The sequence below is a fragment of the Scyliorhinus canicula genome, chromosome 15, assembly GCF_902713615.1.
Source record: "Scyliorhinus canicula chromosome 15, sScyCan1.1, whole genome shotgun sequence".
In the NCBI taxonomy this organism is placed as follows: domain Eukaryota; kingdom Metazoa; phylum Chordata; class Chondrichthyes; order Carcharhiniformes; family Scyliorhinidae; genus Scyliorhinus; species Scyliorhinus canicula.
In genome coordinates, this window is record NC_052160.1 from 50,430,384 (window position 1) to 50,446,206 (window position 15,823).

Genomic DNA, 15,823 nt, shown 5'->3' on the forward strand with positions numbered 1-15,823 from the left:
TTTTTTTTCTAAATCTTTTTATTGGCATTTCCCATGTTTATAAGCAGTTGTGTGTGTGTATATATATGCACATCACATTTTTCTCACCCGTGCTAATTTCCTATATTATACTGAGGAGTTTAGTTTGTCCTTCGTTTAACTGACCCTATGTGCATTTTGTTGCCCTCTGGATGGGTCTATGGGAGCCATGGGGGACGTTTTGGCTATCCCGAAGTGTTGTCTCAGCTGGGTCCAAGTTCTCAGTGACTGTCTACGTTTGGAAAGAGAACTTGGGGATGAAGATCGGAATGGATCTAAACAGGAAGAAGAACCTTGGCAGTATGTTCATCTTAATCATCTGCACTCGCCCCGCCAGGGAGAGTGGGAGTGAGCCCCACCTTTGAATGTCTCTTCTTACTTATCCACCAGGCTGGTCAGGTTCCACTTGTGGATCTGTGTCCAGTCTCTGGCTATCTGGATGCCCAGGTAGCGGAATCTGTTCTGGGCTGTTTTGAACAGGAGCCCCTTCAGCTCGTTTGGGTTCACTGGGAATGCCTCACTTTTGCCCAGGTTAAGTTTGTAGCCCGAGAAGGTTCCAAACTATTTCAGTATTTGTAGTATTGCCTTCAGTCCCTCCTGTGGCTTTGAGACATAGAGGAGCAGGTCATCTGCATAGAGTGAGATTCTGTGCTCTCTGTCTCCTCTCCGGATTTCCTTCCAGCTTTTTGTATCCCGCAGGGCTTTCGCCAGGTGTTCGATCGCTAGCGCGAACAAGAGTGGGGACAGGGTGCAGCCCTGTCTTGTTCATCTCTGTAGCTGGAAGTATTCGGAGCTGGTGGTGTTAGTTTGGACGCTCGCTTTGGGAACGTTGTACAGGACCCTCACCCAGCCAGTGAACCTCGCTCCGAGCCCAAACTGTTCCAGTACCTCGAGGAGGTATTTCCATTCGACTCTGTCTCCCGGGACGTAGAAAAAGCCCTCGACAATCACCCCTGGTGTTCTCTGCCCAGAGGGGGTCATTATTGTGTTCAGCAGCCATCGCTCTCTGTCTCCTCTCCGGATTTCTTTCCAGCTTTTTGTATCCCGCAGAGCTATCGCCAGGGGTTCGATCGCTAGTGCGAACAAGAGTGGGGACAGGGGGCAGCCCTGTCTTGTTCCTCTCTGCAGCTGGAAGTATTCAGAGCTGGTGGTGTGTGTTCGGACGCTGGCTTTGGGAGTGTTGTACAGGAGCCTCACCCAGCCAGTGAACCTCGCTCCGAGCCCAAACTGTTCCAGTACCTCAAGGAGGTATTTCCATTCGACTCTGTCGAAGGCCTTTTCTGCGTCCAGGGAGACAATCATCTCTGGTGTTCTCTGCCCGGAGGGGGTCATTATTATGTTCAGCAGCCATCTGATGTTCGCTCTGAGCTGCCTACCCTTGACAAAGCCCGTTTGGTCCTCTGCGACCACCTCTGGTACACAGTCTTTTGGCCAGGACCTTTGGGAGTATTTTTGCATCGACGTTCAGCAGTGAAATGTGTCTGTATGATCCACATTCGGTCAGGTCTTTATTTTTTTGGGTATTAGTGAAATTGTGGCCTGCGCTAGCGTGGGGGGCAGGGTGCCCCTTGCCAGTGAGTCCGCGAACATGTCCCTTAAGTGTGGGGCTAGGTCCCCCATGTCTGGCGGAGTTGGTACACTGCTTTCCCAGTGGATAGCAGGTTAAAGTCCATTTGCAGCTTTTTTCTCTCCGCCAGCAGCTCTACAGTCGAAGCCTTGGAGTATTTTCTGTCGACTTCCAGGATGGAGTCCACCAGTTGTTGCCTGGCCACCCTCTCTTCCCTATCTCTGCTTGCCTTGTAGGCACTGATCTCTCCTCTACTCACAGCCTTCAGTACCTCCCAGAATGTGGAAGGTGAGACCTCCCGTTTTGGTTGTTACTAACTTAGTCGCCTATGGCCCATGATGTTTTTTGACAGAAGGCCTTGCCGGCCAGGAGGTCTGTGTCCAGCCTCCACGTGGGGCGATGGGCCCGGCCTGTCTCCAATCTCACATCCATGTAGTGTAGAGCGTGGTCAGAGATAACGATCGCGGAGTACTCCGTCCCCGTGATCCCTGGAAGCACCGATTTCCGCACTGCAAAGAAGACAATACTGATGTATACCTTGTGTACTTCTGAGAAGTATGAAATTCCTTCTCTCCCGGGTGCAGGAATCTCCATGGGTCCACCGCCCCCATCTGCTCCATAAATATTCCTGTTCCCTAGCCATGCCAGTCTTTTTCCCTGCTCTGGGGTTTGATCAGTGGGTCCTGTTGAAGTCGCCCCCCATGGTCAGTCGGTGTGTGTCAAGGTCGGGGATTTCTGCCATGGTCTTCTTTATGAATTCTGTGTCGTCCCATTGGGAGCGTACACATTTACCAGTACGACCGGTGTCCCTTCCAGGACACGACTGACCATGACGTACCGTCCCCCTGGGTCTGTAACTGTCCTGGTTTCCGTAAACCTCGTCCTCTTGCTAATTAATATTGCCACCCCACTACCCCTCACTAGCATGAGTGGTATATCTGTCCCACCCAGCCCTTGCATTCCAGCAGTCGGTCCTTCTTCCTCAGGTGCGTCTCTTGTAGGTAGATTATGTCTGCTTTTAGGCTTCTTCGGTAGGTGAAGACTCTGGATCTTTTCACCGGGCCATTGAGTCCCCTTACATTCCAGGTAACAATCCTGGTGGGTGATTTTCGACCCGCCGGTCCTGTGGGATCACCCATACTTACCTGTTAGACGTGCCCCTGCATTCCAGGGTTTCCTTTCGTTCGGGGGCCGTCCCAAATGGCCATGGTCGCTGCTCTCGCCATGAGGTCTGGCCCCAGGACTCCGGGGTTTCCTTTTGTCTAGGGGGCACCCAACATGGCCACCAGCTGTGTGTACGCCATGTGGCTGTGCCCCTGCACACCAGGGTCTCCCTCCGCCCTGCAGCCCTCCCGAGTGGCTGTTTGTGGCGCCACCTTGGTTACTCTGCCTGCTCCATGCCCACCAAGGCCTGTGTTCGTGCTGCTTATCTGCCTCACCCTTCTCTTTGCTTCTCTTCTGTTCTGCTCTCTCCCCCCAACTTCTCTCTCTTCCCCCTTCTCCCCCCCCCCCCCCCTTGTGCCAGGCGCTCCCTCTCCCCTGAGAGCCGCACCGCGACCCTCCTTTCTTCCTGCCCTCCCGTGTTGGCCGTCCTCACTAGCATGCTGGCCCCCTTCCCAGTACTTGCTCTGCTCTGGTCCTGTTTTACCTTCCTTTTGCTAGCCCTTGTCTCGTCCTCCTGTCCGCCTTTCCACCCTCGTTCAGCTTGCTCCGCCCTGTTGAATTCAGCCCTTATTTTGGCCAGGTCCGCCCCAATGTCCTGGTACACCCTTATGATTCTCCCTTCCCACATGCTCGATTTCGCCTGCCGGGCCCACTTTAGGATTTTTTCCCTATCTTGGAACCTGTGCAGCTCCCCGGCTTTGGGCCTGGGTCGGAGTGGCCTGTGCGCACTGTCGATTTCTGGGGGATTTAGAAATTTCTCCCTTCCCACTAGCTTACCAGCGTTTGGGTGATGTAGCCTATTGGGTCTCTGCCCTCCATCCCCTCTGGCAGACCCACTATTTTAACATTCTGCTGTCTGGACCTACTTTCCTGGTCTTCCACTTTCCCTCTTAGGCTCCCCTGGGTCGTTACCAGCCTTTTTACCTCGGTTTCCTGAGTTGCCACCTTGTTGCTCTGGTCTGAGGCGGCCCTCTCCAACTCCTGAATCGTTTTCTCCTGCGCCTCCACCTTCCTTTCCAGGCCATCGATGGTTCGCTGCATTTTGTCCGTTGTCTCTCCAACATCTCCTTCATCGTTGTGTGGAGCTCCGTCTTGAGTGCCTCCCTCATGGCGTTTATCTCCGTTTTTAATCTCCTCCTTTATGGCGTTTATCTCCGTTTTCAGCACGCTTCTCCATTCCTCCCCCTGTGTGGTGAGGGGGGGTCGCCACGTCCTGTTCCTGCTCGGCCCGCCAGGTTTTCTGCTTCCTGGTTCGCCTGAATCTCCGCCTCGCCACGTGGGGTAGTCTGTCTGCGCGGCTGCAGCTCCCACTATTTCCCTGCGCCTTCGCTGCTGGTCCTCCTTACATCTCCTTTTAAAAACAATTTTTTTTAATAAAAAGGAATTTTTTTTTTAAAGAGTCTTTTTTTTAAAAAGTTTTTTAAATTTTCAGGAGGGAAAATACTAAGTTGAATTAAAAAATTATTATTTTTTTTCTGTCTTATCCTCTCCGTGCTCCGACTTTCAGGCAGTTTCTTAGTCCGATCCCCACTCTTCCTTCAGATGCAGCTGTTATGCTGACCAGGACCAGTCTTTCCTCTTCTTTTTCTCTTCAGCTCCGTGGAAGGGAGCTTTGGCGCCTGGGCAGGACAAGGGAGGCAGGGCTGATTTCGCGGGGCTTTAATTCTTTTTAAAAACCCGCCGGGAAAACCCCCGAAAACTAGCTGCAATTTTGTGGATCTGCGGGAGCCTCTTTGCTGCGGCCACTCCGTTCGCGAACCATGGGCTAAATTTCCAAAGTTTACTTCTGTAAAAGCCAGTCTTGCATCGCGTTAATAAGACTTGAATTTAATTTCCTCTGCTATTTCTGGCACCCATTCAGTGTAATTCCTGTTTAGGGTGATTTAACCGCAATCATTGAACATTTGCCGATGCTTTCTACTTTGACATGAAAAACGATCCTGCTGAATTTAATGGCAGGATCTGTTTTAAATCATCTCGGCATGTTTCCCAGGCTGGCTGTCTGTTGAACAGGAAAACAACTGGAGAGTGGACAAGTCTGGCATTACCGAGAGGGTGAGGGATTGATCACTGACCTGGAATGATCAGCCTTCTGTGGATGTATGACACAGTTTCACGTCTCACTAGAGAAGTCCTAGAATTACTTGTCAGCATTCACTAGATTGATCCCTGGGAGGAGGGGACTGTCCATTGAGGACAGATTGAGCAGACATTCCCTGAAATTTAGCAGAATGAGATGGTCTGAAACACAGATCGTTCTTAAAGACCTTGACAAGCTAGATGCTGAGAACATGTTTCCCTGTCGAACATGGGGTCAAAGCATCAGAATTAAGGTGGACCATTTAGGATTGAGATGAAAGGGCAGCACGGTGGTGCAGTGGTTAGCATTGCTGCCTCAAGGGGCCGAGGTCCCAGGTTTGATCCCGGCTCTGGGTCACTATCCGTGTGGAGTTTTCACATTCTCCCCGAGTTTGCGTGGGTTTTGCCCCCACATCCCAAAGATGTGCAGGGCAGGTGGATTGGCCAAATTAAATTGTCCCTTAATTTGGAAAAAATTAATTGCATTAAAAAAAAGAACTGAGATGAAGGGAAGCTTCTTCACTTGCAAGGGTTGTGTATCTCTGGAAAGCTGTGGATGCTTACTCAGCAAGTATATTCAAAACAGCAGTAAATACATTTTTTAGGTATTAATGGAAATGGGGATAGTGCCAGATGGTACAATTAAGGTTGAAAATCAAACAGGTTCCTGTTGAATGGCAGAGCGAGCTTGATGGAACAGCTCCTCTTTGTCGTGTTCTCATGTGCTTTCAGTCTTTAGCACCACATTCTAACCAACCCAGTAATTGCATAGCATGCAATAGTTAGACTTTGCTCATTTCTTGCCCGCCCAAAACGTTCTGTTCACTTGGATCCTTTCTGGTAAATCCTGTCAAAAATAAAGTCAGTTCAAATTAATTTATGAGCTGTAGTTAGATAATATCTAGACCCAGCATGGTTCAGAACAAAGTGCTCCCAGGTTACACCTGCGAGTTTCAACATAATGTAGCCAGGATGTACAAGACTCTGCTGGGAATTGCTCCCACGTTAGAGGTCGAATGCTAGAATGACAGCCAGGTTATATATTTGGTTGTGTTTTTGTGTGGTTGAACATCTTGTGAGACAGTTTCCTCAGCTCACTATTTATTTGAGGCAAAATTGTGAATGCATATAAGAAAGACTGAATTTGCATATACCTGAGTTCAGCTTATATAAGACCTCCCGACATACTATAACAGTGTCTTGTGTCTGTGCCACATAGCATTTTGGAAATGCAGAGTAATGACATACATGAAAATGCATTTGAAAGTAGACCTGCCAGTGCCGGAGTTCGTTTGAATTTTGAGGACGTAAATAGAATATTGGTTATTTTCCTCCTGTAAAATTCATAGAATATGCATAATTTCACATACATCAAGCAGGTTAATAGGTTATCAAACCCATTAGTGTTCCCATCCTGAAAAACAGCAAGCAGGTCTCTTCAGGGTAAATTTTGACTTTGTGTGATCATGTTAAATAGGTTGTGGGAATCGGCAGCCTGTTTTGCATTTATCCCAATGACTTTAATGGAATGAAAAATAGGTAGACCATCTCCTATCATCTGTTTTACACTATCACACTGTCAAAATTTTCTGTTGTTTACCTACTTTCTTTATTCCTTCTATTTAGTGCTGTAAAATCCCACAGTATTGACCTCCCCTTTGCAATGGGTGTTTTAAGTGCATACTTGGTCATATTGTTTGGCCCATTGGTGCAGATAACTAGATGCATATTTTAACGTACCTACTGATATACAAAAATAAGGTGAAAGACTGTTTTCCTTCTCCCATGCATAAGGAAAAGTCACTTGGCCGATTCATAATTCTCTCATCAATTGCTGACAAAAGACATGAAAATGTACGTCCTAAATTTGTCATTGCAATGACGTACATTTTCTCAGGTTGTGACAAAAGAATACTGCCATGTCACTTGCTTGTGGTGAAAATGCAGCATACTTGTAATTATCCTTTTGATAACAAAAGATGTGTCTCTTAATACATAAGGATGTGTTTATGCGATTGAAGGGGAGAAATTGCAAACGATATAGACTATAAATGAATCAGAATGTGCTGGAAACATAACAAAGATCCATCAGCACTTCAAAAGTGTAACAATGGGTCAACATTTGAAAGAAATCCTTTGTCAGACCATTTTTTATTCAACAATTGTTCTTTGCTTTTACGCCAATGTGCCCTGTTTAGGAAAGCTGTGTAGTATTGCAGTATGTATAGAAAGTCAGTAAAGGTTTCTTTTGTGTTTTTTTTTCCTATTGCAGATTGTAAAGGCATTAGAACACCTGCATAGCAAGCTGTCTGTGATTCACAGAGGTGAGTGCTACCATTTCAGACGGGCACAAACGAATGAATCGTGTCTTGCTCAAGTTAATTGAGAGTGAAAATGTTCACTGCAGTAGATGGCAGCAAGGTGCTTTTGCAGCACCATTTGATTGTATTATTAATTTGGAGGGTTTTTTTGGTAAAAGATTTGGAACTAAACCTGGACTGTTTATTACAGTCACTCTCCTTCTTTCATTTGGTGTGCTGGAACCATAACCTTAGTTAGGCCACACTTGGAGTATAGTGTTCAATTCTGGTCGCCGCACTACCAGAAGGATGTGGAGGCTTTAGAGAGGGTGCAGAAGAGATTTACCAGGATGTTGCCTGGTATGGAGGGCATTAGCTATGAGGAGCGGTTGAATAAACTCGGTTTGTTCTCACTGGAACGACGGAGGTTGAGGGGCGACCTGATAGAGGTCTACAAAATTATAAGAGGCAGAGACAGAGTGGATCGTCAGAGGCTTTTCCCCAGGGTAGAGGGGTCAATTACTAGGGAGCATAGGTTTAAGGTGCGAGGGGCAAGGTTTAGAGTAGATGTGCGAGGCATGTTTTTTTACACACAGGGTAGTGGGTGCCTGAACTCGCTGCCGTAGGAGGTGGTGGAAGCAGGGACGATAGTGACATTTAAGGGGCATCTTGATAAATACATGAATAGGATGGGAATAGAGGGATACGGACCCAGGAAGTGTAGAAGATTGTAGTTTAGTCGGGCTTGGAGGGCCGAAGGAGGGCCGAAGGGCCTGTTCCTGTGCTGTACTTTTCTTTGTTCTTTGTTCATAAACTAAATGCTTTCAGGGCTGCCCTCCAGCTGTTTAGAGTTCTGTTGAGGAGGTCTACATTGACTACCTGAGCTCTTCAAGTGTAGGATCTTGTCTCAGCTTGGCATCTCCGTCTTGACAGCTCGTGTTACCACAGCAAAGAAGCAACAACATATTACCCAGTTAAAAATGATATTACTTACCTGTTTCCTGGAGACATTTGAGGAAAGAGAGATAATGAACACTTGTGGACATAAAGGACAAATAAATCCGAATATCCTTTAATATCCTCACCATTTAATTTTAATTTTAGAATTGAAAATGGCTTCAGTTTTCAAAGCCAATGTTTAATTTTGTAGGAAACAATCCGAGCAGGGTGCAAAGGCTCGGCACCTTTTAATTCTGGCTTTGTGGTAGGTACAATCAATAGTAAAGAATGGAAATTGGCTCTCTAAATAGACGGACTATCGGTGCAGGCTTGGACGGCCGAGGGGCCAGTTCCTATGCTGTATTGTTTTATGTTGTTTTGACTGTGGCTGATTATCAAACAAAATGCAAGAAATGTACGGAATTGCATTAATATTTCCTTTTGAGTAAACAAACTTCCGTCATGGAATGTGTTTTCTCACATTTTATGTGAAATATTGTGCTCTGGTACAGTGTCATTTAATACTCTTGAAAGTGGACCTCATGTCCTCTGTGGTCTGGAGTGGGCCTTTACCTGCTCTGTATGTAGGTAAACAGTAGCCAGATGACAACATATTCTCATTCATTTAAAAGTTCCGCAAAGTCCCACACTTTATGAAATTTCAGTCTTATTATTTATTCAACACTAATTAATTCCTATTTCTTGCCTCCCCTTTGCAAGAGTGCATAATAATTATTTGTAACTGATATTTAACACTTGTTATCCTTCACAGATGTGAAACCTTCAAATGTTCTTATTAACAAAGAGGGTCATGTGAAAATGTGCGACTTTGGCATTAGTGGATATCTGGTGGACTCGGTTGCCAAAACAATGGATGCAGGTTGCAAACCGTACATGGCTGTGAGTGTAAACTTAGAATTATATCTCTTTTGTCCTCAATATTTATATCAACCGAGAGCACTGTGCTTCTTGGTGAATATTTGTACCCATTGATGTGCTGGATGTGGGGGGGGGGGGGAGCGGAAACAAACGACGACGACGACTGCGGACATCGTCTTTCAAGACCTCATAATGCCCCAAAACACTTTACAATCAGTGAAGTTTTTTTTGTGTATAGTCACTATTATAATGTACACAATACAGCAACCAGATGACACTAGATAAGGTGCAACAAACACCAGTGTGATAATGACCAGATAGCCTGTTGTAGAGATGTTGGTTGAGGGATAAATATTGGCCAGGATACCAGCAGGAATTCCACTGTTCTTCAAAAGAGTGCTGTGGGATATTTTACATCCATCTGAAAAGATAGTCGGGGGCTCCGTTTAATCTGAAAATTATCTGAAAAACAGCAACCCAGTTCTTCCGTACTGGGAGGGTGAGCCAATGGTCCTGCTGCACATTGGTACAAATGTCAAAGGTAAAAAAGAATGATGAGATCCTAAAAGTTGAAAAGTAGGACTTCAAAGATAGTGATCTCCGGATTACTATCAGAGCCACTTGCTAGTCAGTGCAGAATAGCAGGATATATCAGATGAATAGGTGGCTGAAGAGATGGTGCGAGGGGGAGGGTTTCAGATTCCTGGGAGATTGGGACCAGTTCTGGGAGAGTACAAACTGGGTGAATTGCACCTGGGCAGAACTGGGGCTGATGTCCTAGGGGGAGTATTTGCTAGAGTGGTTGGGGAGGGTTTAAACTAAAATGGCAGGGGAATGGAAGCCTATGCAAGGAGTCAGAGGAGGAGGCAATAAGGTAGTACAGATCGATAGGAGGTATGCGGAGACCGCAGAGGCAGGACTTTTAAGGGAATGGTGGTGAGGCTACAGGTGGAGTTCGGCTTGTTAACCACAGGGAGGGCGGTGGAGCAGCTGAGAAAGGCGAGGGGGGCTATCTGTGAGTATGGAGAGAAGGCCAGCAGAATGCTTGCATAGCAACTTAGAAAGAGGGAGGCAGCCAGGGAGATAGGGAAAGTAAATGACGGAGATGGGAACTTGGTTGGAGATTCAGCAGGGGTGAATAAGGCGTTTAGGGATTTCTACAGTAGGCTGTATAGGCCGGAACCCCCCACGGGGCCGGAGGGAATGTGGCACTTCTTGGGGGGGAGGGGGGGGCTGAATTTCCAAAAGTGGACGGGGAGCTGGTAGAAGGCCTGGGGGCCCCGATTGGGTCAGAAGCGATAGTGGAAGGTCTGAAGGCCATGCAGGTGGGTAAAGCCCTGGGGCTGGATGGGTATCCAGTGGAGTTTTATAAAATGTTCTCTCGTATATTGGGGCTGGTGTTGATAAGGATGTTCAATGAGGCAAAGGAAAGATTGGTGCTGCCCCCGACGATGTCACAGGCCACGATTTCGCTGATTCTGGACAAGAACCTGGAGCTGTGTGGGTCCTACAGGCCAATATCCCTGTTGAATGTGGATGCCAAACTGCTGGTCAAAATGTTGTCGTCCAGGATTGAGGATTGTGTTCCGGATGTTATTGGGGAGGATCAGACAGGGTTTGTTAAGGGTAGGCAGTTGGTGGCCAATGTAAGAAGGTTGTTAAATGTAATCATGATGCCCCTGGAAGGTAGGGAGGTGGAGGTAGTGATTGCAATGGATGCAGAAAAGGCTTTTGGTCGGGTAGAATGGGATTATCTGTGGGAGATACTGGGACGGTTCAATTTGGGCGGGGCTTTATTGACTGGGTCAGGTTGCTGTATCAGGCTCCTGTGGCGAGTGTATGGACGAATTGGACAACATCGGACTATTTTACACTGCACCGGGGACGAGACAGGGATGTCCCCTCTCCCCACTGTTGTTCGCGCTCGCTTTAGACCCGTTGGCAATGGCTCTGAGAGCCTCAAGGAGCTGCTCCGGGTTGGGGGGTGGAACACAAGAGTCTCGCTCTATGCAGACAACCTGCTTCTGTATGTATCGGACCCATTAGAAGTGATGGAAAAAAATCAGGATTATTCTAGGGGAATTTGGCCGGTTTTTGGGGTATAAGCTAATTATGGGGAAAAGTGAGATATTTGCGGTCCAGGCGAGGGGACAGAAGAGGCGATTGGGGGAGCTGCCGTTTAGATTAGGGAGACGCTTTAGATACCTAGGCATTCAAGTGGCGCGGGAATATAAATTAAATCTGGCCTGGCCAGAAGGACTATTTTCGGAGATGGGACGCGCTCATGTTGTCATTAGCTGGGAGGGTGCAGATGGTGAAGATGATGGTCCTCCCGAGATTCCTGTTCGTGTTTCAATGTCTCCCCAACTTAATCCCCGCGGTCCTTTTTTTAAACGGGTCAACAAAGTGATCTCTGGCTTCTTTTGGGCGGACAAGACCCCGCGGGTAAGGAAGGTAATGCTTGAGCAGAGTCGGGGAGAGGGCGGGCTGGCACTGCCAAATTTTAGTAACTATTACTGGGCAGCGAATATAGCCATGATCAGGAAGTGGGTGGTGGGGGAGGGGTCGGAATGGGAGTGTATGGAGGCAGCTTCATGCAAGGGCACCAGTTTGGGGGCATTGGTAACTGCACCTCTGCCGTTCCCGCTGGCACGGTACTCTACCAGCCCCATGGTGGTGGCAGCCTTGAGAGTCTGGGGGCAATGGAGGAGACGTGGGAGCAGAGGGAGCATCGGTCTGGACCCCAATCCGTAATAATCACTGGTTTGCCCCGGGAAGTATGGATGGGGGGTTCCGGATATGACGGACAGCAGGGATTGAGAGGATGGAAGATATGTTTATAGAGGGGAGCTTTCCTAGCCTGAGGGAGCTGGAGGAGAAGTTTGGGTTGGCGAGGGGAAAAAAATTCAGCTATCTGCAGGTGCGGGACTTCCTACGTAAACAGGTGTCAACCTTCCCGCTCCTACCGCTAAGGGGGATTCAGGACAGGGTAGTTTCCAGAGGGTGGATAGGAGAAGGGAGTGTCTTGGACATTTACAAGGAACTTGTGGGGTCAGAGGAGACTCGGACCGAGGAGCTGAAGCGCAAGTGGGTGGAGGAGCTGGGAGGAGAGATAGAGGATGGTCTATGGGCGGACGCGTTGAGTAGAGTCGACGCGTCCGCAACATGTGCCAGGCTCAGCCTGATACAATTTATGACGTAGAAGTTTCTGAGACTAAGATTCTGAATCTAAATAAAGGACACTGCGATGATATGAGACATGAGTTTGATATTTATTTTTTTTATTTTTTTAAATTTTAGATTACCCAATTATTTTTTCCAATTAAGGGGCAATTTAGTGTGACCAATCCACCTACTCTGCACATTTTTGGGTTGTGGGGGCGAAACCCACGCAGACACGGAGAGAATGTGCAAACTCCACACGAACAGTAAGCTGGGATCGAACCTGGGACCTCAGCGCTGTTAGGCAGCTGTGCTAACCACTAGGCCACTGTGCCGCCCTGACATGAGTTTGTTATGGTGACTTGGGGAATGCTACATAAAGGGAAGACGGTGGGTAGGCAATGGCAAGCATTCAAAGAGTAAATGGGTGAACTTCAACAATTGTTCATTCCTGCCTGTTGCAAAAATAAAAAGGGAAAAATGGCAAACCATGTCTTACAAGAGAAATTAGAAATAATATTAGATCAAAGGAAGAGGCATACTTTGTCTGAGTTGAGCTCTGATCATTCTGTAACACTGTTTGTGCACTCCCTTTTTCAATGGGGGTGGTTTTTGCACCATACTTTCCTGCCAGTTGATCATGGTGCAAGTTTGTTTATTTTGCAGCCCGAGAGGATTAACCCAGACCTGAACCAGAAAGGGTACAATGTGAAGTCTGATGTCTGGAGTTTAGGAATCACTATGGTATGTAATAAAATCAGCTGGTTTAATCTTAACAGTTCTGGAAATCTGCAATAAAGACGCAAGTTCTGGACATACTCCAGGTCTGACAACATCTGTGAAGAGGGAAACAGAGTTAACATTTCAAGCAAAATATGAATCTTCTTCAGAACCCAAAGAAGAGTCATGTTTGATTTGAAATGCTAACTTTGTTTCTCTCTGTACTGATGCTGCCATATCTTCTGAGTATCTCCAGCAACCAAACAGAAAATGCTGGAAAATTGCAGCGGGTCTGGCAGCATCTGTAAGGAGAGAAAAGAGCTAACGTTTCGAGTCCTGATGACCGTTGTCAAAGCTTTGGGTCATCTGGACTCGAAACGTTAGCTCTTTTCTCTCCCTTCAGATGCTGCCAGACCTGCTGAGATTTTCCAGCATTTTCTCTTTGGCTTCAGATTCCAGCATCCGCAATAATTTGTTTTTATCCAGTGAGTATCTCCAGCACTTCTGTTTTTATGTGTAATCACTCCTATTGGATGTGGATGGTGGTTGAGTAAAGGACTGGCTAATTGAACAGACTGCTAATGTTCTCCATACAGATACAGACATAACGAAAAACCATTTGGGTTAGGTACAAGAGAGCTATAGTGCTAGTGGAACAGTACCCTGACGACAGCTTAACACCTGTTTTTGAGGAGGAGGCGAAGGGGAGAATAATAGGCCCAAAAATGTTAAAGCTGCTCTGTGAGCTTCTTCCTGCTTAATCTTGTAGGTGCAATGAGCATTTAAACAATATAATGAAAAGATGATTATCACATTGGTAAGATATAAAAAGAAAGACTTGCATTGATAAACAACCTTCGATGAACACTGGACATCACAAAGTGCATTATAGCCAGTTAAACATCTTTGGAATGCAGTCACTGTTGTCATGTTGGAAATATGCGCACAATAAGTCCCGAAAAACAACATCCTTTTTATAGTGGGATTGTAAATACTGATCTAACAAGAAAAGACTATATAATAAATTCAAAGATCAGTTGCATGTGTTTTTTGCAGTTAATTGTGATATATAATATATATATATATATATATAGATATATATAGATATATATAGATATATATAGATATATATATATATATAAAATTTAAAAAAAATATATATAATATATATTAAACTGGTATTAAAAAAATATATATTTTTGCAGATTGAACTAGCCATTCTACGATTTCCCTATGAATCCTGGGGGACACCATTCCAACAGCTAAAGCAAGTTGTGGAAGAACCTTCCCCACAATTACCTGCAGACCGCTTCTCCAAGGAGTTTGTGGATTTCACAGTGCAGTGGTACGTCTGTGAAGCTTGTAAACATGTTTGTGTTACTTCTTGCCTTGGGACTTTTAAACTGGCCAGATTATAATAATATAGAAATCAAGTTCTTGTTTCTTGGCAGGGTGGGAATGGAAGGTGGGGGTTGCATGGGATGGGGCAGTTCCAATTTTCGATTGAGGGAGACAATTTTAAGGCAATGTTTCACAAATATTAAATGTCATTGTCTTTAGTTTTTAAATAAGGAAATAGCGTAACGTTTTCAAATGTGTTGTCAAATGTGAACAATCCGATTATATTTGAGGTTTGTCACAATGGCTTGAGGGCTCTAGAAAATATATGGTTTAATAACTCCTCAATTATAACTGATTATTGTTGATATTTATTTGAGACATCTTTTAAAATGTGTTTCGAAGTTATCTCTTGTTTGCTCTTATGTTTTTGCGAGTCTATCGAATACCTACAGTGCTGAAGGAGGCCATTCGGCCCATCAAGTCTGCACCAACCCTCTGAAAGAGGACTCTACTCAGGCCCACTCCCCGCCATATACCGGTACCCTGCGTATTGATCATGGCCAATCCACCTAATCTGCATATTTTTGGACCATGGGAGGAAACCGGAGCACCCAGAGGAAACTCGTGCAGACTCTGGGAGAATGTACAAACTCCATACAGACAGTCACTCTAGGCCAGAATTGAACCCGGGTCCCCCGCACTGAGGGAGCAGTGCTAACCACTGTGCCATCTTGCCGCACAAAGTCTTGACACTTGACTTGATAGTTACATATCGATAAAAGCAAATTGCTGCGGATGCTGGAACCTGAAACAAAAACAGAAAATACTGGACAATCTCAGCAGGTCTGACAGCATCTGCTGAGAGAAAAGGGAGCGAACGTTTCGAGTCTGGATGACTCTTTGTCAAAGCTTCATTGTTCTTATGTTCTTGCGAGTCCATGGAATCCCTACAAGCTATGAAGACAAAACCCTATTGTTTTCTTCAGCTACAGGTTCTAACCCTTGCGGCGAATAGATCCTTGTGTCTTTGAGAAACCACAAAATAACCTTTCACAATATTTTAATTTAGACTTTAATGCTAGTTAAATTTATCTAGCACCTTTTAACGTAGTACCGAGTACCAAGAAATTTCACAGGAGCTTTACTGGACAAGATTTGGCACTGCTCCACATAAGGGAGTTATTTCTGCAGGAGACCAATAGACTGGTTGAAGAGGTAGGTTTTAAGGATGTGGAAGAGGAGGAGAGGTTTGTGGTGGTAATTCCAGAGCTTACGGACTAGGCAGCTGAAAGCTGAGTGAGGCAAAGAAAATCAGATATCCACAAGAGGTTGGAATTGGAGGAGCTCTGAGCGGGGGTGGGGGGTGGGGTGAATGGCTCGAGGGGGTTACAGAGATGTGGTGGGAGAGAGATTGGGGAGATAGTATGTAGTAATGTTTATGATAGCCCATGGCATGTTCTAGCATTAATAATGTTGAGATATCCGATTCTGATTTTCTTCCTATTCCTTTTTTAGTTTAAAGAAGAACCCCAAAGATCGAATGAACTACATTGACCTTATGGTGAGAAGTCCTTCACTTCTGCATTTTGAATGTATGGGTTACATTTACCAGTCTTGCAGTCAATGTGACAATTTTTTATTTTTTTCCCAACAG

General features: G+C 45.9%; 1 protein-coding gene across 2 annotated transcripts in view; it reads left to right on the forward strand.

Moving 5' to 3' along the window:
* LOC119979121 (dual specificity mitogen-activated protein kinase kinase 3-like) overlaps positions 1-15,823 on the forward strand; it is a 143,250-nt gene that overhangs the window by 120,776 nt on the left and 6,651 nt on the right. For both annotated transcript variants that reach the window (XM_038821128.1, XM_038821129.1), the window contains exons 7-11: positions 7,101-7,152; positions 8,840-8,967; positions 12,775-12,852; positions 14,034-14,173; positions 15,685-15,730. In XM_038821128.1, the coding sequence (XP_038677056.1) occupies positions 7,101-7,152; positions 8,840-8,967; positions 12,775-12,852; positions 14,034-14,173; positions 15,685-15,730 (444 nt within the window). The remainder of the gene's footprint in view (positions 1-7,100; positions 7,153-8,839; positions 8,968-12,774; positions 12,853-14,033; positions 14,174-15,684; positions 15,731-15,823) is intronic.